The following is a 22,100-nucleotide window of genomic DNA, read 5'->3' on the forward strand; positions in this document are numbered from 1 at the left end:
AAACTGCAAATCTATTTATAAAAACACAACAAAGGCGCGTGCGACGGATTCTCTATAATAATATAAGGGAAACATAATTAGGTTTCGACGGTAAACAAAAGGAGATGGAGAACAGTTATCACGAACTGACCCGCAACAGTATCGTGAAGTCGCCTGCTGGATTTAAGAGCTTGAAAAAGTGACAAAACCGCGCAATATTTTCACGGTTGTTGTGACAAAAACCGGATATTAGCGCTTTACTACGTGTGATTTTTGAGTGAATGATGCCGAGTCTTGCAAAAGACTACTAGTCTATTAAAGAATATTAGTCGAAAGTATAGATTTATCTATAGATTTATCTACAGTGCGGAAGTCGATGATGTTATTCTGAAGTCCATTAATTAAGCAGAGTATTTTTAAAACAACTACCTCGATCCCATCCCGGTCCAATCACAGCGAAGGCATCAGTAAGGTGCTCCACTCAGGATAGGGGCGTTAACTTAAAGAGGCAACTAGCTCAGCAAAAAACCCTCGTTCGTTTAAGCTTCCAATTCTTGCAGTTCAGAGCTCGGCGCAAAGAAATCTAGCGTGATCAATCAGCCCATCCGCATGCAGTGAAAGTTCGAAGCAGGAAAGCGAAAGCTGTCCAGAAAAGTTCGAACTGAGTTGTAATTCGGAAATAACTCGTCGCACGAAACTGCAAGAATCCAAAAATGCTATCTAAGAATAAGCGAGTTTCGTCAGAAGATCGATCCTTCCAACGCGGCAAAAGAATTTCGAGGCTGACGAAGGAACGACAGCGTTTTACACCGTGGTTAGAAGAGCAGATCAACCGAGGAGATATTGATGGCTTGGAGTGGATCGACAGAGAGAAAGGGCTGTTCAAAGTTCCCTGGGTGCGGGTGGATAAACCCGAGTTCGTCCTTGAAACTCATGCGGAGCTCTTTAAACGCTGGGCACAACACACCGGAAAATACCGGCAAGGCGACCAACCCGATCCCTCCACATGGAAGACCAGGTTTCGCTGTGCTCTTCATAAGATGCCAGATATCGTCGAAGTAAAGGAGCTGGGAAGCTTAGAAGGAAGCAAGCCGTACAGAGCATTCAGGTTTAAGCCGAAACTGAAAGGTATAGTGCGAGTGTCATGTCTCTGCAATTTGCTCTGTTCAAAGGCAATAGTTGACGATACTTGTCAATTTTACATTCGAAGGGTACCTGCAGTCCTTTAAATGACCATGTGCTCGTGAAATGCGGCCTTTAACGCTATAGGCATGATTCTCTGTTGAATCGATTAATCGATTAAAATATTTGATTAAATTCTTTCCGAACGAAAAATACTTCGGTAAGAAATGAATTTTGCCTCGATTAGAGGAAAAAAAAATTTAATCCAGCAAAGATTTAGCTTTTCACAATGCGCTAGGAGTTTGTATTCCGGTAAAAGGCTTCTTTATCAAGGGCAGAATTATATTTGAAGCCTGTAATTTCAGAAATGAGTGAGGCAAAAACAAACAAAACAAACAAACAGATTTCGCTCCGTCGTGTTAAATATCACAAGGACAAGAAGTTTGAAGAAGAAAAAACAAATCAATAAAGAAATAAGAGAAGGATAAAGTTAAATAGCGGAGCGAATAACATACCTTCGAGACATTTTGTATTATCTTGAAGCAAGAATGTTTTTTCAGTTGTTTTCTTTGATTCAGTCACAAATCTTCCGGGCTAAAAGTTGTCCGACAAATTTGAATGGTAGAATTTCTAGGACTGGTTCACGTCGAAGAATAAGAATATTGGAACTTTTTGATCAAAGAGAAATAAACGCTATTTACTCTTTCTTTTCACTGTTATTTTCCCCTGATTCCTTTGCAACTTGCGAATTTTAGGGTCGGTTACCATAACACGGCACATAACTTCAGCTCAGCAAAATTTCCGCTTTTTCCCTCTTGATGGCCTGTGAGTCTTCAAATCAATGAATTGAATAACGCTCTTGACATATCTAATTTTTAAAAGTGTTTCCTAACAGAACTTCATCAGTGGCAAAAGAGGCCGAAATTTTAAGTTGGAAACTGTAATAATCTTGATGCAAGTTAGACGAGAAAAGAACCGCTTAGGCACGAGTGCTGGACCATAGTCCGGAATTGATAAATTTATGCCAGGGGAATTTGATTTTCATCTGCTTACGGAATCCAGCAATGTAGTCGCTTAACTACTCTGAAAACAAGCAGGGTTCTAAAAGACTCATCGATATCGAGTCTCTGCCAGGCTTTAAGGGTGTTATTTCAAGCATGGCATCTCCAGGTCTTGAAATTGTTTCGCGAAGCACGCGCCGTTTGATGACTAAAACATGGTAATAAGTCACGTTAGAATTTTAAGGGTTATTCCCTGACCTGCTAATCCCATTTCCACCTTTTTCGCTGCGCAAATCAATATTTCAATGCTTTTAGCCACTTATAGATAATTGGCACTAATGTGCTTTGATACCGCTTATCGCACAGCCACCCAACAACTGTTTTACTTCTCTGTGTTTATAATGTTTAAGGATGTGACAAGTCTCTCTCCGTTAGCTTTGGATAATGCTTCGTTTCATAAAGAATCCTTCATGAATCTCATCTCACTGAACTATTCCGGAATGTTTACAGGAAGTTGTACTGAAAGAATTCTTGGATTTAAACTATTTCAGTAGACACTGTGACATAACTGTTTCTTCATTCTTTTATCTTACTCGGCAACCAGCTAGCAGGTGTTCTGTTCACTTCAGACACCTTTGTCTTATCTATATTGCAACACTGGCTTTTATGTCCGCTTTTGTTTTGGTTAATGGTGCTCTTTTTTTTTTTTATCGCCGGCGGGCTCTTTAATATTGTACTGGCATTGTGAAAACTTATGGCGGAAAAGCTGGGGGAATTCTTTTTTCGGTAACAGACTACAAGTGGAAAGTCCGCTTAAACTGAAGATTAAAAGAAAAATAAAACAATCTTTTAGTGTGTCCTTCGACGACGGCGTGGCAGGCGCGGTGGCTTCATGGTTAGTGCGCTTGTCCCCGGATCGGGCGGTCTGGGTTCGAGCCCTGGCCGGGAACATTGGGTTGTGTTCTTGGGAAAGACACTCCCCTCACAGTGCCTCTTTCAACCCAGGTGTATAAATGGGTACCGGCGAGCTTAATGCTGGGGGTAACCCTACGATGGACTAGCATCCTGTTCATGGGCGAGTAGAAATACTCCGCAGTCGCTTGATGCTACAGAAAGCGGGATAGGCTCCGGCCTGATGGGCCACCTGACTTGCATGCAGACTGTTTTTTTTGTTGTTTTGAACGATGACAGGCCTTAAGCGTTTAGGCAACGAGGACATGTTTTCAAAACAACACCCACTGGATACTTACTCGGACGTTGAACACTTATTATAATCTTTGAAAGACCTAACGACAAAGCCGTACAGGTATCCTACAGAAAGCAGGTAATTGGCTATGGGCCAGTGTCAACAGAAACACAGATCACCTAATCTTTTACCACTTCGCTGCATCTTCATTAGTTGAGCATTTGACACTGCGCCAAGTTTGATTTACATCTTGCAGGACATTCTGGAAAAAGGAAGTTTATGTAGCTAGTTGAAAGCGTCTCAATAGCATTTGAATCGCAACGGGTGGTGATGCTTTGTTTCGTTCACGGCCTCTCCGAAACAAGGAAATAATAAAAAAAATTAAATAGCAAACAAAAAAGACTATAGAGAGTCCTGTACTAAACAGAAACTGGACAGCCTTACTTTATTTTGTCTGATGTTGGGTCTTCAGCCTGTTCTCACGGTACAGAAGTCCAGAGGAGTCTTGGCAGGTTTTAGTCTGCTCAGTGTCGAATGAATTCTTGATTTAGCCGTAATCAACGTCTCGAAGTAGACTGATAAAATTGACGCCGCTTCTTCAGAGCGATTTTTCTCGCGCGTTGTACTTTGTTCAAATATAACGTACTGTCGATTTGGAAATAAAATGAGCACTTTTGAGTTCTATGATTTTTTAGTGCAGTTGAGTGCATTGAGGAATGTGCCCACGCTTTTGATTCACTTGCCCGTAGGCAATAAAGAGAGATGGCGATTAATAGTATGGGTTCAATACTAAAGTAAAAACGTTGTTATGATAGCCTTCAGAGCGCGTGCGTTGTAAAGGTAGCCCATAAATCATGACCAATTTTATGAGGAATAGATGAAGAATGGCTTCTATTAATTACAGTAGTAAAATAGTGCATAAATAAACCTCTGCCAATTCGGGGGAAACCGGGAAGTTTTGGGTGTAGCCGGAAATTAGGATAGAAATCTTTCGCCGCTGTCCAGTTACTCTTGGATGCTTCGGCGAAAGGAAAATCGACAGCAGAGGATGTACTGTTTCCGCCTGAAGAGCAAGCTACCATGGAAAGTGCGCAGTGTGAGCTCCAGGAAATAGTTTGACTTCTGCATCTCAGAGTCCATCGGACTGAAAATCACAGTAAGCAACTGCAAGTTCATCTGATTTTTGAAAAAAAAAATGGTGTCAAAATGAAGCCATACCAAAAACACCCTTTAAAGCGTTTGTCACACACATGAATGTCTGTCGAAATTGAAATTTTCGCCTTCGTGTTTCATTCTTTTATTCATTGTCAATCACTGACAAACGTGATTTGCATTTTGTTTGTGGCAGCTTCCCGAAAAGGTCGGTTTTCAATATATAAGAGCTCAATAGAATGCTTTGTTTTCTCAAGATTACGTTAAAGCTGTACCTTTTTTCCAACTAGGCTCAATGTTTTTCAGGTCTCGGATCACATCTGATAACCTAAAAAAACGTATGACTTCCGTATCTTTTCCCCAGTAACTTGCGAACCCATTATGGACAACGCTATGGTACCGTCAGATTTGACTAAAATAAACCTTGAATAGTTATGTTATACAATGTACTGCGTGTTGTCTCTTTATTTCCGTCTTGGCAATTTATTCTTTGAATGCACTGAGAAATTATATTTTTTTCAAATTGCCAAGTTTATCTTCAGTCACACAACGGAAATATCAGTCGGATTGCCCGGTTAGCGTGTAGATCGATCATTTAAGCAAACATTTCGCGCACAATTTTTATTTGGTTTTCCAAAAATGGAAAGAGCGGAACCAGATTTCGTTCAGTTCTCCTGGTTTCGTGAAAGGAGGAATCGATAAGTAAACTGCAGCTGTTCGCTGTTTTCCATCATGTGCCGGCATCACTACCTCAACACGATACATAGTTACACAAAAGTAGATACCTAAGCGCGAAAAAGATTTTGTCAAATTTCTCTGTGTTCAGATAATGAGTTATTTGTGTCAGAAATAACCGTCCCCTTCCCCCCTTCCAAAAAAAAAAAAAATAATAAGAAATCAGAGATAAGGCAAGTTGGAACCTTCAAGCTTTTAGTTAAAAACAGTGAAGGTACCTCAAAGGAGGAAGAAAATGTTAGTCATATTCTGTATAATTGTGTCTAAATGTTCAAAGAAGAAATTGTTCAATGTTCAATGTGTATAATGGTCGATATAACCAGCTAGTTCACAGGCATGCCACTTAAACTGAAAGAAAGAAACATTTCAAATAAACATAATAGGCTTACACATCCCAACTGACAGGAGGCAGACAAGTAGGCTATCTACAAGCATGACCGAGGAGTTGAATTAGGGTCTACCGAAAAACAACTCCAGTTAAGTGGTCAGAGCGGGACTTGAACCCGCCACACTGCCTCCCCTTTTAGCACCAAGGTTTTCAGCGGAAACCTCAATCGGCAAACCGCTAGAAGTCACGTGACTAAGCGCCGGGTCACGTTTGGAGATCTCAAGGCGGTTTTTCAATCCCGAGAAGTAGGTTTTCACGTAAGTGATTTACCTGAACGTTTTTTATCCTGAATTTCTGTTTATACCACGTGCGCAGTAAGGAAATTAGTAAACCTGTCTTTTTAGTGCATGCTTAGATATAATGTTTTAGCCAATGAGTGAAAATAGGACCTTTTGTTGCCAATTGAAAATCAAACACTGCTGTTGTCTGGAAATTCAATATGGCGGCCTCTTCAGGTGAATTAATCTTTCATGTTCTCGTAACTAGACCAACAGAGGTTACAAACGTCTAACGCCAAACGCCTAACCTGAAACTGCTGTTTACGGTTTGCCGTTAACATGGAAACCTTGGTGCTAAGTGTCTCTAATGATTCTAAATGTTGCAACTGCAAGTAGCAATGCACACAAACAATTTATAGCGTGAATGGTCTTCCGAACGGTCGCGCGAATGTACTAAACTTGTTTATTGTTGCTGTTTTTTTTCTTGTATTCTAGAACGCAGTCCTTCCTTTAAGCGCCCACCTGACAAAGTAGACACGAGAAGACAGTCACCAATGGAGTCACTAGAGTCAAAGAACTCCACTGGCACCGAAGCCGCTGCAATGAGCATGATCAGTGGCTCAATAGAACAATGTGAAATGGTGAGTGGCAGGCTTGTTTCACAACCCAAGCGGCTTTACACGCACGTTTATCCTCCACGACAACATCCACGCAACGCGCGCGGTAATATCACCCGCGGGAGAACTGGGTGTCATTCCTAAAAATAACTTGAGAGAGATTGTCTTAGACCATTTAGCTCAATATCATGGATTTCTAACCCTTCCTCCTTTCTTGAAAATAACCAAACCTGTCACGCGGATTTCACTCACGTGGACAGCCCAAGGAGCGCTGCACGCATTCTCATCCTCGACGAAAACATCCACGTAACGCGCGTGGTAACATTATCCTCGAGGAAACTGGATACCATATCTAAAAATAACTTGAGAGAGATTGTCTTGAGAAAAAGGCCTGTGTGCGAGATCAACTCTCTTATTCTTTATACTCGCTTGGCTTGAGTGATTGATTAATACGAACCATGGCTAGATTTTCGGTGGCCTTTGTCCACAATCACAGTTCGGAAGTTGCTCATGTAGTTGTTACATTTATGGCTTTTTTTCCCCTTTCCTCGGTGTACTTGGGAGGCGCGGTGGCCTCATGGTTAATGCGCTCGACTCCGGAGCCAGCGGTCGGGCTTCGAGCCCTGACCGGAGACATTGTGTTGTGTTCTTGGGCAAGACACTTTACTCCCATAGTGCCTTTCATAACCCAGGTGTGTAAATGGGCACCGGCGAATTTAATGCTGGGGGGTAACCTTGCGATGGACTAGCGTCCCATCCAGGGGGAGTAGAAATACTCCTAGTCGCTTCATGCTACAGAAACCGGGATAAGCTCCGGTCTCACTGGAGACACGTGGCTCGTATGAAGACTTTACCTACCTACCCCCTCGTTGTATATATCGCGCGTCGTGTAAAGACGGTTTGCATTCGTTCCTGAAATAACGCTCCAAGAAATGACGATTTGTAACTGATCAGAGTCATTTTTATATAGTGGGAGTTATCCCGGGATCCCAATCATTGTCTCATGTCAAGTAGGAATATTACCTAATTTTACTTTTTTATTTTGGCATTTTGTGTGCTTGTAGTATTGTGATCATGGCTGGGACAGCTATTCTCCCGATGGGATTCAAGGCCAGCATGGATATGGACAGAGCGATCAGGAAGCAAACTATTTTGGTAGGGAAGAGAAGGGGTTGTCGCATGATAAGAATGGGGACATCACATGACGCTTTCAATATTGCTGATCCTAGCAGTGTGCAGGACGCGTGTCACATGTGAACTTGGTAAAATGGCCAAGGTCACCTAGTGTCTCTTGCTAGTTCAGTAGTTCGATCGCCCAACCGGTGTCTGGGAGGTCATGGGTTTGATATTCTGTTATAGACTCAGATTTTCTCTTTCTCTTACGCTCGTTACAAATCAACATTTTATGTTTATCAAAGGTATATTTGTAGGAAAAGCAGACCACAAACTACTTACCAATCTATTTGGCCGGTAAAGATTGGTAAGATTCCGGAACTCGAGATACCTATAATTGCATTCTCGTTCATGGGTTAAATTTACTTGCTAAATAACACCATTAAACTTACAAATATTATTTTTCCCAAAATCTCAATTGTTTTCGATTTGCGGTCTTAAATACGTTGATAAGTCTATCTGTAGAAAAAAAAAACTGATTATGAGTTATTCTGGCATAGATTTACCATGGGACGTGCGGCCCAGGTGTCTCCTGCAAGGAGGATTCAATGGGGTCATGTTCAATGAGGTAAAACCAAGGATACGTATATTTATTTCATGGCATACAGCATCATCATCATTACGTCTGGAATCAATTCTTCTCACACCCGGCCCTACAATGAGAAAAATATTGCTATTGTCCCATATGGACTTACAATCCCTCTTTTAGCGCGTTGCTAGCTTCATTGAAATATCCAAAAAAGAGAGAGCAGTTGCATTTTTTCCTGAAATTATACACTTACTGACTTCTTTCATATGTGTTCGCAGTACTTTGCATTTCACCAGCTGGTAGACGTGCGTGATTTGGTGGAACCGGTAATGCCAGATGACTGGGACAAGTATTTTCCTGAGGGTGTTCAAAACCAGTATTACATGTCCTTATCCCAGGACCAAGCCACCGACTGAGGGACCTGGAACCTAACTACATTGCTGAGAAAACACAAAACAACAACAACAACAACAACAATAACAAACAGTATTTTGTTGACAAAGGGTGGGAACATTTGTCTATGGGGAAAACAAAATAAATAATATAAATCTCACATGAAGGTGAGATGATGAACAAAAGTTTGAAATAAATTGCAAGCAACTTGGAAAAAAACTAAAACAAAAGACTAGTAAAACGGATAATTCAGAAACCTGAAACTTTAAACTGGAGCTGCTTTTCTAAAAAGAGCTAAATATACACTGAAAACCCTTGACCAGAAGTTAAAAGTCTACCTGGCGTTCAGTAGTAACATGGATATTGTTACGACACAAGTTCTGATTCCAAATTAATAAAATGAAATGAACGAGACTTGAAAATGTTCCCTAAACGCCAAAAGTTGGAGTGAACAAGGTCTGGTTAAACTCTACAAAACCCAAAATTATTATTTTTTAGTTAAACCAAAGTTAAACCGTGGTTTTGATGAAATACTACGTCCCCTCACTCAGTACCTGTCAGTACTAATCCTTTTTGAATACAAAATTGCAAAGATTTATAATCACGATTGTAATTCGCATTTATTTCAAACTAGTTTATTTACAACGGCGAAGGAAGAATATGCTTGCCTTTGAGTTTCTTGTCCTTGGGTTTACCAATTACTTTAATAAAGGCTGTTTAACATGAATGGTTAGTGCACTAGGTTAGAAAAAGAAAACAATGCATGTGACATAAACCACTGGCATAGCCATTGTGACCATTGCATGAAATCGCCATGTTTATTCTGTTTAAATTAATATCTTAAATACGTTTAAGCCCTCTTTATTGTTATACAATTTAATGTCAAGACTGAAATTATATTTCCTATTGGTTTCTTCAGTTTTGAAGGTAATAAAGTATGTTTGTACAACAGTAACTAACCTTCTGTTCTTCGATAAAAAAAAAAAAAAAAAAAAAAAACATTGAGTATTTTCAGGAACATGTGCTCCTGGGGTTCGGCTGACCTCACAGTCTGAAAAAAAGTGTTAGTGTGAGTGCCCTGTGTCAGTCCTGCCGGACTCCGCCTGAAAGTGCTGCCTTTTTTAGGGTTGTGGTATACAAAAGAGAGATTTCATAACCAGCAGCGGATAGGAAAGGGTAGTGAAAACTGCCATTGGGGTATCTAGAAGGCCTTTTAGGAATATGCCTCGACCAAACACATCTAATTATAACTAAATATTTGGGTTCTTCAATCCAATGTAAAGAAAAGGGACGCAGTGGGCATATTCAGTATTGTAACCCTTTCAAATGGCAAATGGTAACCCTTTCACATACCTACGGTAGGTACGTATAACTAACCCCAACTACAAGGAACCTTTTTTACTATCCCTTAAAGAGAAATAGTACCCTCCCCAAGAACAATAAGACACTCTACCCCTATATTATCCTTACTTACTACACCTAACCAGGAATATATATAATTATTTAACCTATAAACCCGATATTCGTATTTTTAATTTCAAGTTCTAATCAAATTTAATTTACTGGTGACCTTGATTAGGGTGCTTCGCTATAGAAGCCAATCGCTCAACATAACCGCTAACATAATTATAACTTTCAGTTTGTTATTTTCCTTTCCCAAGCGCGCATACTCTGCCACACCCGCTATAGCCACTGTGTTCGATCACAGCAGTTTGGGAACCCTTGTACTAAGTTAGGATTCCATATTTCAGTACTAAGTATGCCACAAAGGGTTCAGTTAAAGTGCTACCGAAACGAAATTTTCGTATGTGAGATTTTTGCTTAGTAATAAAGTTTCAGCCTTACTTAGAAACACTGAAGACTTCTTTTTTCGCATACGGTAAGCGAAAACTGTTTTTTTTTGGCCGTTCAAAGTTGGCTGGTTAAGCCCAAAATTGGCGGCCATCTTGGCGCGGCCAAAACAGCTTAGTGACGTCACTGGTTGTATTACTCTCATGCCGCGCTGAAAATTTAGAGCAATTATGGGAGAAGAGAATACTGTTCGAAGCCCCCCCCCCCCCCCCCCCAAACATCTTAAGGACATCTCAGAGCTGTAAACAGACAATAACAGTAGCCTTAGACATGAAGAGGTGGAGAGTCGATCCTGGGGCTTTTCAGTCTTTTTAGTTGGATATTTCCAGGATATTTTATGTAAGCAAGCAAACGAGTGCGAGTTCTTAAATCGTAAAATGATCGGGACACTTGGGCAAATGGCCAGCACTCAATTAAACAATATCTACCCTCATAAAGTAAAAAGGACATGAAAACAAGAGAAAGCGGCTTTTGAAAATATTATCCGGAGTGCTGCTGCACGAATCGCAGTTTGGAAACGTGATTACCAACTCATACAGCCGTTAATAAGGCGGTTTAAACTGTCATTATATTAGACATTAATTAAAAGTTCTCATCTGACAGGGCATCGAGATGCCAAAATGATGATATTATTTATTGAGCACGGGTTCTAAAATTGAACATCCTGTCTTCTCACTGACTCGTCTTGATGGACAATTTGGTGCAGGACCAAGGAATAACAGAAAGAAGAAAATTTTACGACTATTTAATATGCTTGGAACAGTTCTGAGAAACAACCAAGCCAGCTGTCGTTACTTCATCTGGCGCAGCAGTGCCAGTTTCCAGTTTGCCGTCTGCTTCCAGTTTCGTCGATGTAAAGATATGAAAGGAGGGCAAAAAGCAAAAAGCAATTTGGGGCGAAAGCTGATAGGTCCCTTCATTTTGTTGAGCTACTCACGAAATAGGAAACCCTAATTACTGTTCAAATAGTCAGCTTATAGCTGGAACAAATATAGATCTGCCTATCAATTATGGAAATTTCTTAATCAATCTTTCTTTTCGCGCGAATGACGACATCAAGCTGCCCTCGCTAGAACATAAATAGAGTGACGTTTATACTTGATGAACCAACCAGAAGAAAACTCACTTGTGAGCGTAAGAGCGGAAACAAAAACTAAACGGTAATGTCGGAAAACGTGAATACAACGATGAATGGAACACAGCCATCGAGCTGCCCCAGCGCTTCTACAGCAGAAAAAATTGGATCAACTTTTGCTTACTGCCTGATCTTCATTGTTTCTTTGACTGGGAACACCGTCATCGGAATAATTGTCTACAAAACGAAAACCATGAGAAAACCCATCAACTTTTTCATTGTAAACATGGCCACGTCTGATCTGCTGCATCCGATAATTGTTATCCCTAGGAGGATACAAGAGCTCTATATAGACTCCTGGCTGATCGGTGGTCCTCTTGGTCAGGCCTTATGTAAGCTGATTGTTTCCTTAGCAGATCTCTCTGCTACTGTGTCTATTCAGAGCCTTGTTCTGATAGCAGTAGATCGATTTGGTGCTGTGGTATTTCCTCTCCGTTCTCCACTCATCAGTTCAAAGCTGTGCCCGTTCTTCATTCTCGCCACTTGGATCGTCGCGATTGCTGTTAGCTCCCCAGAGCTCTTTGCCTTCAAACTTGTTGAATATCCAAGAAAACTTGTTTGTGAGCGGCATTGGAATGAAGTTTTTGGAGAGTCTTCATCCTTTGAGAATTACCTCTTGTCTTTTACAGTTGTATTCATGTTTATCCCGTTGGTGTTGATAACCATAATTTACATTATCATCTATCTAAAGCTCAAGTCGCAGAAGATTCCAGGCGCACAATCAGCCAACGCTGGACAACGACGTCAGCAAAGGGAGCGAAATGTGCTAAAGATGGCCGTTGCTATCGTGTTAGGGTGTGCAGTATGCTGGCTGCCCCTTGCTATCTTCTGGTTTATTCTTGTCCTTACGGATATCAACATATTGCCTAATTGTGGCGTCCCATACTTTCTCTCTGTTGTCTATTTTATGGCTTTAGCAAATAGTGCCGTAAATCCTTGTATCTGTTTTATTTTCAGCAGCAATTATCGTAAAGAACTTAAGGCTCTCCGTAGATAAATGACTTTGAACAGCGTAATAGCTGATGAAACGTATGTACGTACAAGCGAGAGGTTTAGTCGATCTGAAAGTCGTAAAAAACGTCTATTAAAAAACTTGCTTTTTATTTGATTCAATATATACACTATGACTAAAAGAAACTTTGCAGAACGGTTTTAGACCTATTATTGGACACTGACTTTGCCATCATTTCAGTTGCAGTTATTCTACAAACTTGATTTGTAATTTTCTTAAATTCATGAGACGTTTTCAGCTGTCCTAAACCGTGTAAATAAAGTTTCAATACTGCTCTTTGTTTGATTCAATGCCACGTGATAAACCTCATTCCTTTGCCATCATTTGTAGTTATTTCGTAAACTACTTATTCTCCTAATGATTAGGAATAAATAAAGTGCATAAGTGCTATTTAGCAACTTTCTTAGTTAGGAAGCAATTAAGTACGTGACAACGTCAATATAATGTTGCATGATAAAGTCCGGCCGATTCCCATTACTCGGTCATGTCTATGTAAAATTCTCTTTTACTTCTGCTCTCAAGTGGATATATATATGAAAGATAATAATTTCCCAGCTGCTTAAGTTGTGTATATAAATGCGATAATTATCACCTATGTCTTCATAAAAGATTCTCTTTTCGTAACTTTTAGCTCTTTTAATTATGGTCTTTTTTTGACTGAGCAGTATTTTATGAGTTGCCAAGGTGCACAAAGCTTTTCTTGACAACAAACCTTTATGTTCCATACATAAGTCTGAACCTAATTCAGAAGACAATCAGCCTTACAGGCATATGTGATGGTTTGTATACTAGCCGTCTCTTTCTTGGGATACTAACTTGCACGTATTAGAGAAAACCTCCTGGTGTTTTTCTGTCTGTTTTTCTCTCTGTTTGGCAACTGTTTCTAAAATTGACTTGATGGCTAACAGAGTTCCATTTTTTCTATTTCATCCTTTTTCATTGCTGTAGAATTACGCCTTCTATTTGGCAGTTTAAGATGGTTAATTTTTCGTTGTGGTTGTTTTTTGTTTCATTTTTAGAGAATATTTTTCCACGTCATGTAAGATCGAAATGGTTGGTTAACTTAGTGGGAAGCTAAGACAGGAAGTTTCTGTCGATCATTTGCACGTTGTTATCAGCTGCACTTAATGTTTCACACATTATGTTCAAAATTTTCATTTTTGTACTAATTCTCGATGTTCAAAGTGTCATGCGATTATTAGAATAAAAATGAAAAATTTGAACGTAATGTGTGAAACACTAACTGCAGGTGATAATTCTCCATCGCTCTGTCTTGATTATTACGAAATGATTTTCGTAGTGATGAAAAAAACTCGCTCTGATGCATCAGAAGAGGGTTGAATTAACAAAACCTTCTTGCATACTGAAGCCAATTTTTCACGTTGAGACCACCAGGTGGTAACAAAATACTCTCGACCTGCCCAAGGCCCGGAATCAGTCAGTTTTTGTCACTATTATTCCGGCATAATTCTCGATTCTTTTGCTTCACTATTATGCTCAAAATAATGCTGGCATGATGTGTAAACCCCTAACAGTGTTAATCCCCTTAATTTCAGCTAAATGCTTAAAAGCCGCTGGTGACACCACAAGTTTTATTAAAGTTCCTCTGCGATACTCGGCTCCAGAAGTTGGAATATGTTCACTTGCATATCTTCATTATCTCCCTTTGACCGCCGTGGCGGCATTTTCGCTTCAGTAGTAGAAAGAAGAAAGAAAACCTCAGAGACCAGGGTGAGTTCGGGTTCGGAGCAACGCGAAAAAGAAAAGGAAAAAGAAAAAGAAAAAGAAAGAGAAAGAGAAAGAGAAAGAGACAGAGAAAGAGAAAGAGAAAGAGAAAGAGAAAGAGAAAATGAAAAAGAAAAAGAGAAAGAAAAAGAGAAAGAAAAAGAGTAAGAAAAGGAGAAAGAGAAAGAAAAAAAAAGAAAGAAAAAGAAAAAAAGAGAAAAAAAGGAAAAGAAAAAGAAGAAGAAAAAGAAGAAAAAGAAAAAGAAAAAGGAAAAAAGGAAGAAGAAGAAGAAGAAAAAGAAAAAGAAAAAGAAAAATAGGAAAAGAAAAAGAAGAAGAAAAAGAAGAAAAAGAAAAAGAAAAAGGAAAAAAGGAAGAAGAAGAGGAAGAAGAAAAAGAAAAAGAAAAAGAAACAGAAAAAGAAACAGAAAAAGAAACAGAAAAAGAAAAAGAAAAAGAAAAAGAAAAAGAAAAAGAAAAAGAAAAAGAAAAAGAAAACCTCTGGGGCCAGGGTAAGTTACGTTGGGAGCAACGCGAAAAAAAAAGACTCACCGTTTTTGACGCGAATTGCTAACTAACCGAGCACCTGGAAGAGGCTAATCAAGGCTGTATCCGACATACCACACTGATCAGCCTCCAGACCTTCCAGGGATTTCGATTCCAAAAACAGAAGTGATTTCAAAATACGTTGGGAGGGATTACTTCGGGAGCAAGGCCTGTATGGTGGAGTCACTCTCTTATCTAACGCCTTCCAAACTAAAATGTGGCATTCCAATTTGGAACAATTCCGAAGGGTACTGGTATTTGATGCCGAAAAAGTTTGTGTTTCCGATTGGTTTTGGCTTATTGGAAGGAGAAAAAGAAGTGTTCAGTTGAGTCCGCCAGGGACAATACATCCAATTTCACCAAAATGTACAATTTAATGTAAAAAAGATCGTGCACCCATCGCGCTTTCCTTTTTTAGAGATTCAGATTTTCTGATCTCCCGACCCACAACTTATCAGAATAAAACGGTCATCTATCTATGATTCTAAAAGGATTCAGAATTTCTGATCCCCCAAGACTTTAATAGATTCAAAAAACTGATCCCCAGTCCACAACCCGTCAGAGCAAAACAGTCATCTACTTATAATTCTAAAAGCATTCAGAATTTCTGATCCCCATCACTTCACGGGACAAAAACGGCTATCTGTTCATGGTTCTAAAAGTATTGCGAATTTCTGATACCCCTCCCCCACCAAATCTGCCAACACGATAGAAAGAGCTGTCGATTTATAATTCTACAACAATTCAGAATTTCTGATCCCACATGACTTAAAGGGATTCAAAAATTCTGATCCCCCACTGCATAACTTATCAGAACAAAACGGTCATCTACCTATAATTCTTAAAAGGATTCAGAATTTCTGATCCCCCTTATCAGGTGACAGGACAGAAATAGCCGTCTATTTATAATTCACAAGAAATTAACTAGATGTCTGATAGCTAAAAAGTAACGATTGGATAGTAACTTTAAACACATTACAGACAAAATGGATCACAGAGCAAAGGGCATCAGAAAAGTACACAAATGAAATATTCACAGATAGGTCATTATTTATAACGATTTAAAACCACGCCAAAGGATCGAGACAAAAATTGCAGTTTCATGCCGGACAGTGAAAGGTTTTATTTTCAATTCAAAAAGATATGAATTTAGGCTCCAGAATTACAAGATGTTATTTAAAGTTCACATCAAAGATAACAAGAATTTTAATCAGGATTCAGCTGCCGTCTGCGCCACCTCCGTTTCTGCTTTAATGTGTTCGTTTCGGATTGACGGCCGCTATTCTTGCCTTTTTTTCCCCTCTGCTCTGCAATGAAGCAATTGAAGCTAAATATTTTTATAAATAGCGATAGAATTAACATTATTTTTCATTAATCAATTGATCGGGAGTGTATTCTTTTGTAAAGAATAAAGAGCAGTATGTAGGCAATGCGGTAGTGAAGTGTATCGAGCGTGATCTGTAGCTTCAAATCAATTCAGTGTAAACTTTAAGTTACCTCTTCAAAAAGCACACTAACAAGCTATTATGCAAGCATTTCATACATAGGAAATGCGTGTGAATAATTTCCTTGTTACGGGTGCTAATAAAATCAGGAGAACAAACGTTTTTCTTGTGTTTCAGTGATCGCGAAATAAATATAACAACGAAATTTCTTCAGCCACAACATTGATTTCGATTCAAAGATTGAGCAGCTAACTATAATGTTGAGCAACAATTATGATATACTTACTTTTCTGCGACTTGCCTTTCTTTCACCGAAGCAATCAAGATACTCATTTGAACTTGGACAAATCATTCCATGTTTCTTGCTGCTATTGACAATGTTGGATTCGAAATTGCGCGCAAATAACCGACTCCTTTAGAAAGGGAATCTGCTGGTCAAAAGTATTCATTTATCAGATTCACCGAAGGATTATGGGATCGGACGGAAACACCAAAATGGCGGGCGAAGATCGTGGTGAATGTTGTTAGGATTCGATAACAAAGCTCTGTTATTTTATAGCCTTGCTCTACGTTGGAAAGCAGTCACAAATTGTTTACAGATGTCCGTTGTTATTCCAGTTGAGTCAAATCCCAGTAAAGGTGGAAAAGTATGAAGTTTCGTCGGCAAAACAGTGTGGCAATCAAACTATTTGCCAGCAGCTGGCGGTTTCTCTTACACTCGTCAGGTTTACAGAAAGCTTATGGTCCCTGCAGCTTTCCAAGGTAAACTGATTTTCTTGCATAATTTGTGAAGGTTCTTGAAATACTGGAAACGTTCTGGCCGGTTAAATTGATCGTGGAAGATTACAGAAGATGCAGATGCTTTAACACACTGTTAAGTCTTGTTGATTTCGTGAATGCAAATGTTCATTTCCTAAAGGAGTTATGAAAGCAACTGTATTCAACACAACAATATACAAACAATTTCGCGTTGGGAAAATCATTCATTGTAAAAGTACAATAAGTGCAATAAATGTGAGCTCTCTCATGTAGTTTACATATATTTCATATAGCTAGTCTATATCTTGTCTAGGATCAAGTGGGCATACATGTATTTATTATACAACAACTAAAACACAAGATATCAAAAAGCAACATCCTTCACCTTTTTGATTTTCAGGTTGATGGTGGTGCTCTTGAGGTTATGTTAGATGTGCATATTACATTATCAAGACCTTTTGTTTGCCACTTATTACTTGAGTTGCAAAAGACTGATGTTATTTTCATTAGGGTGGTTGAAGTTCTCTTTAATTGGGCAGTATTTCAAAGGTTTTTTTATAATTTGGCATTTCATTATGCAAATAGAGGTTATTTAGAACAGCAGATATAATTCACAGCTAGGTTACGGAAAATTACTTTTCACCACTTCCAGAAATTTGTACATAAGGCTTACCATAATTTGAAAAACACATGATTCATGGATAAAATTAATTGAAAAAAATACTTTCATGAAGAAATTAATGTAATTGAAATTTGAAATTCATTTCAAGAATATTTTGTGCTTTTCCGGTCACGAAATCTGTTTACATTTCATGAAAATTTACTGAAGAATGTAAACATTTACTAGACTCCAATTTAAGTAGCTGAGAAGTGTTTCAAACAGGATTTTTGAAAGATATATATTAAATTTAAGTAAGTTTTGTGATAAATCGCAACATAATGGAAACTCATTTTCAGCCAGATTTTGTCCTCCTTTTGCATCTGGATGTGCCTGTTTTTGGTATTAAATTTTAATGTACAACTGTAGCAGGTTTAAATAAAACTATGAGTTATTTATACATTTTCCTATGTAAATACAGAGATTTCACTCAGGTTTAGGATTTGAAGAGCAGGTATCAAAGTTCAATATAAAATGAGTAATGAAGAGTTTTCAATAGTTAGCTATATATTCACCACCTGTGACTAAGAAAGCTTTTGGCTAGGTTAATATTAAAGTGCTACGTGTACATGAGTGATGGATAATTTTTAGATTGGCTGCTATCTTTTTACTATCTCTGGCTTTTGGGTAGCTTATCACAGTGCGATATGAGTGATGGGTAGTTTTCAGATAGGCTATCTTTTTACTAACTACAGCAGAGGTAGGTTTCAGATGGGATAGTGTTTTATTGTTCAATATAAAGACTAGACTTCAGATAGTTTTTGGCTTACTACAGTAGTGGTGGTTTTTGGATAGACAAGTTAGTGGATAGCTAGGCCATCTAAGCATCTGTTGAATATCTATACAGGAAGCTAGTTTTTAGCTAGTCTATCTATTTCCTAACTATCTGATGGATAGATATTAGTTAACTTTAAGCCATGCCAAAGATAGCTATCCTCTATCTACAAAACCTCTTGGATAGAAAAAGATAGAGATTTTCATCCGTCAACCAAGAATGAGATAGTTGCAAGTAGCATGAAGTTAGTAATAAACTAGTAATAAGATATGATCGTTTTTGGGAGGGTTTCTTTAACTGAGGACAGCAAACTATTGCCAGCTACCAGGAAACATCTCCAAGATGAGTGTGCCAAATTAAAAAAGAAAGAATAGAATTGCTTGTAGCATTAGCTGCAATACTTGCATCCATATCTGTCAGGTCTTTATAAAAACAATTTTACCCACACCCTTCTCCTTTGAGCATGGTTAAACTGGTTGCGTAACTGAAGTGTGAATGAACTGGTAGCCCACTCAAAAAGTTAGACTGAAGATGTAAAAACATGTTGGGCAAAGCTAAAGTCCATGGCCGCTGCTATATGACAACAGGTTTTTGGAGGACACTGTATACATGTATGTAGAGTACATTGACCCACTTAAATGTATCAACTGCAAATTTAAATGTACATGTAAATTGCAGTCTTTAATTGTCATCCCTGTAATGCACTGCAGTGTTCCTGAACGCTCTTTTTGTTTGATAACAGTGAGGTGCCTTGTTTCCATGTTAAACAGAAATTGTTAGAAATTTTTCCTTCACACAAGGTGAGCTAATTCTGCCAGAGGAAGTGGAGTCTGCATTTATGCCTACAGTTGTGCAGTTTGAGTAATCTCACTTTTTTGGTCAATTCTGAACTTTCCTATCCTCTTAGGTACTGTTTGATATTGTTTTTTTAGACTTACAGCTACTGTAATTTTGAAGTGCATAGATCATTGTAATACAATGTGTGATGTTTACAGTTACTTATATTAATGGACTGCTGTGAAGAAACTTGTTCTTCATCACTCTCTCAGTATAATCTGAGACTGTGTATGGAATCTGTTAAGAATTATGCTATATTTGTATAAAATTTCTAATTGAATATTGTTATCAAGAAAAAATATTTTGATTAGACATTGTTCAGGCAGGCAGCAAGATCTAAACCCTGTCTTCAATGTTATGATTTAATGTGGCTACATTGGATGTAACACTGGCTTTGCTGCAGGGGATCAGAAATTCTGAATCTTCTCCTGTGTTCTTTGGGGGATCAGAAATTCTGAACCCTTTCTAGAGTTCTTTAGGGGATCAGAAATTCTGAACCCTTTCTAGTGTTCTTTGGGGGATCAGAAATTCTGAACCCTTTCTAGTGTTCTTTGGGGGATCAGAAATTCTGAACCCTTTTTAGTGTTCTTCGGGGGATCAGAAATTCTGAACCTTTTCTAATGTTCTTTGGGAGATCAGAAATTCTGAACCCTTTCTAGTGTTCTTTGGGGGATCAGAAATTCTGAACCCTTTCTAGTGTTCTTTGGGGGATCAGAAATTCTGAACCCTTTCTAGTGTTCTTTGGGGGATCAGAAATTCTGAACCCTTTTTAGTGTTCTTTGGGGGATCAGAAATTCTGAACCTTTTCTAATGTTCTTTGGGAGATCAGAAATTCTGAACCCTTTCTAGTGTTCTTTGGGGGATTTGAAATTTTGAATCCTCTCTTGTGTTGTTTGGGGATCAGAAATTTTGAATCGTTTTCTATGGAGGTACCTCTCGAGACGAGAAATTCAAAAAAATCATTTGGTGTCTTATGCGTGACTTAAACATTACATTTCAGTTCAAATAAAGAATAGGAAATTGCTTGGAAGAATTTTTTAATTCCTTGCAAACAGGGAAACTTTTCCTCTGAGTTTTAACACCAGTTTAAGATTCTTAGTATATTGCAAAAATCGTCTTTGGAATTAAATGGCAATCATAGACTTCCGTCTAAGCTCCACGTTTCACTTTAGGCCAATTTTGCACTCATTTCCAACGGAACTTCCAAGCCTGCAACGTAAAAATAACTTTTCTCCGAGACAGGTTTCTATTTTACACCGAAAAAGTAGCCATTTTTGAAGTGGTTCTTGGTATTTACTCTGAATTTTATCAAATTGGAACACCACATTTTAGTTTGGAAGGCGTTATCTTTCATCCTATTTTGGGTAAATATAACGAATTTTGGCTCTGAAGGCTGATATAAAAATAAACAAATGAATAAACAAACAAAAGTCTAACTGTGATGATATAAGCCACCAGCAAATAAAATAATAAACTGTTGTTCTAATTTCCAGGCATTTTCTGGTTCACCTCCCCTCCGTGCTAATCCCTCTCTGAATACAAAAGTGCAAAGATTTTATAATAACGATGGTAATTCGCGTTTATTTTCAGTAACGTTTCACAACGGGCGAAGGAAGAATATGCTTGCCTTTCTCTTGTCCTTCGGTTAGCTAATTGCACGAATAAAGATCGTTTAACACGAATTAAGATTACGATACAGTTAGGTTAAAAACACAAAACACTGCATAAGACGAAAAATACTGGTATAGCCATTGTGATCAGTGTATGAAATCCTCATGTTATTCTGTTAGACTTTTAGTTAGACTTTTGTTTGTTTATTCATTTGTTTATTTTTATATCAGCCTCAAATACGTGTAAGCATTCTTTAGTGCTGTACAGTTGAATGCCAAGACCGAATCGAAATTATATTTCCCTTTGGTTTCTGCAGTTTTGAAGATAATAAAGCTTGTTTGTGCAACAGTAGCTAACGTTCTATTCTTCGACAAAAAAAGAACAACACTGAGGATTTTCAGGAACATATGCTCCGGGGACTCGGCTAACCTCACAGTCTGAGAACAGGTGTTAGTGTGGGTGTCCTGTGTCAGTCCCCCTGGTTCCGCCCGATAGTGCCACCCTCTTAAGGCTTGTGGTATGTAAAAGAGAGAGATTTCATAAGCAACAGCGGATAGGAAAGGTTAGTGAAAACTGTCCTTGGGATATTTGGAAGGCCTTTTAGGAATATGTCTCGGCGAAACATATTTTCAAATTTATTACGGCTTAGTCATCCAGTAAATATTGGGGCTCTTCAATCCAAGGTAAAGAAAAGGCACGCAGTGTGCATATTTTAGGTACGTGAAAGGGTTATCATTTGCTACGGCAAAGAAATAAAAATGGTTGACGTTGGACCCCGGGGCGGAACCCTCACTGCATAAACGTTTCAGTGTGGGGTGCCAATATAAACTATACCTTTTAAACAATCAATCCTACTCTTCTGTATGGCCTGCTTATATTCTGCATATAGCTTATCTACGTTCTGCCATCCTTTTGCGCGTTTATTTTTCATATATATATTTTTTTTTCCTTTTTGTACTTTTTTTTTATATTAATATAATTGATATGTCGTGCCAATTGTTTACTGTTATATTTCTTTTCTATTTTTAATTAATGTAATTTCAGTAAATAGTGTTAAAGTTATAATTTTTGTAAATAGTGCAAAACAATAAAAATCTGAAATATGAAATCTATAAAAAGGTCTAGAGCTAAATAGGTAACTAAAGTAACTACAGCGTAATGATAGTACAGACAAGAAAAAACCTCCTTATTGAGACTGAAATGCCAGCTGGTGAAGTGGGTCTTCGTAAAGAAAATTTATTAAAACATCCGTG

At 38.4% G+C, this 22,100-nt stretch overlaps 2 protein-coding genes across 3 annotated transcripts; both read left to right on the top strand.

Annotated features, from left to right (window-relative positions):
- Positions 1-56: 56 nt before the first annotated feature.
- Positions 57-9,555, top strand: LOC145466097 (uncharacterized). Of its 2 annotated transcripts, XM_081449876.1 has the most exons (5): positions 57-1,107; positions 6,277-6,422; positions 7,463-7,553; positions 8,072-8,139; positions 8,379-9,555. In XM_081449876.1, the coding sequence occupies exons 1-5, from the start codon at positions 693-695 to the stop codon at positions 8,514-8,516; spliced, it is 858 nt and encodes a 285-aa protein (XP_081306002.1). In that variant the 5' UTR covers positions 57-692; the 3' UTR covers positions 8,517-9,555. The 2 variants fall into 2 exon arrangements, with proteins under 2 accessions (XP_081306002.1, XP_081306001.1); XM_081449875.1 differs by having other exon boundaries at positions 8,072-8,456.
- A 1,935-nt stretch (positions 9,556-11,490) lies between these two features.
- On the top strand, positions 11,491-12,476 carry LOC145465595 (QRFP-like peptide receptor). The gene has a single exon (XM_081449372.1). It carries the CDS (start codon positions 11,508-11,510, stop codon positions 12,474-12,476), a length of 969 nt encoding a protein of 322 aa, XP_081305498.1. The 5' UTR covers positions 11,491-11,507.
- The last annotated feature ends 9,624 nt before the right edge of the window (positions 12,477-22,100 follow it).

This window comes from Orbicella franksi, chromosome 13, assembly GCF_964199315.1.
Source record: "Orbicella franksi chromosome 13, jaOrbFran1.1, whole genome shotgun sequence".
In the NCBI taxonomy this organism is placed as follows: domain Eukaryota; kingdom Metazoa; phylum Cnidaria; class Anthozoa; order Scleractinia; family Merulinidae; genus Orbicella; species Orbicella franksi.

Bases quoted from the DNA above. Each gene is read 5' to 3' on its own strand.
- LOC145466097 (XM_081449875.1), top strand. From the start codon at position 693: ATGCTATCTAAGAATAAGCGAGTTTCGTCAGAAGATCGATCCTTCCAA. The intron at 1,108-6,276 runs GTATAGTGCGAG...CTTGTATTCTAG, and splicing joins GTTTAAGCCGAAACTGAAAG to AACGCAGTCCTTCCTTTAAG. The intron at 7,554-8,071 runs GTAGGGAAGAGA...ATTCTGGCATAG, and splicing joins TCAGGAAGCAAACTATTTTG to ATTTACCATGGGACGTGCGG.
- LOC145465595 (XM_081449372.1), top strand. From the start codon at position 11,508: ATGTCGGAAAACGTGAATACAACGATGAATGGAACACAGCCATCGAGC.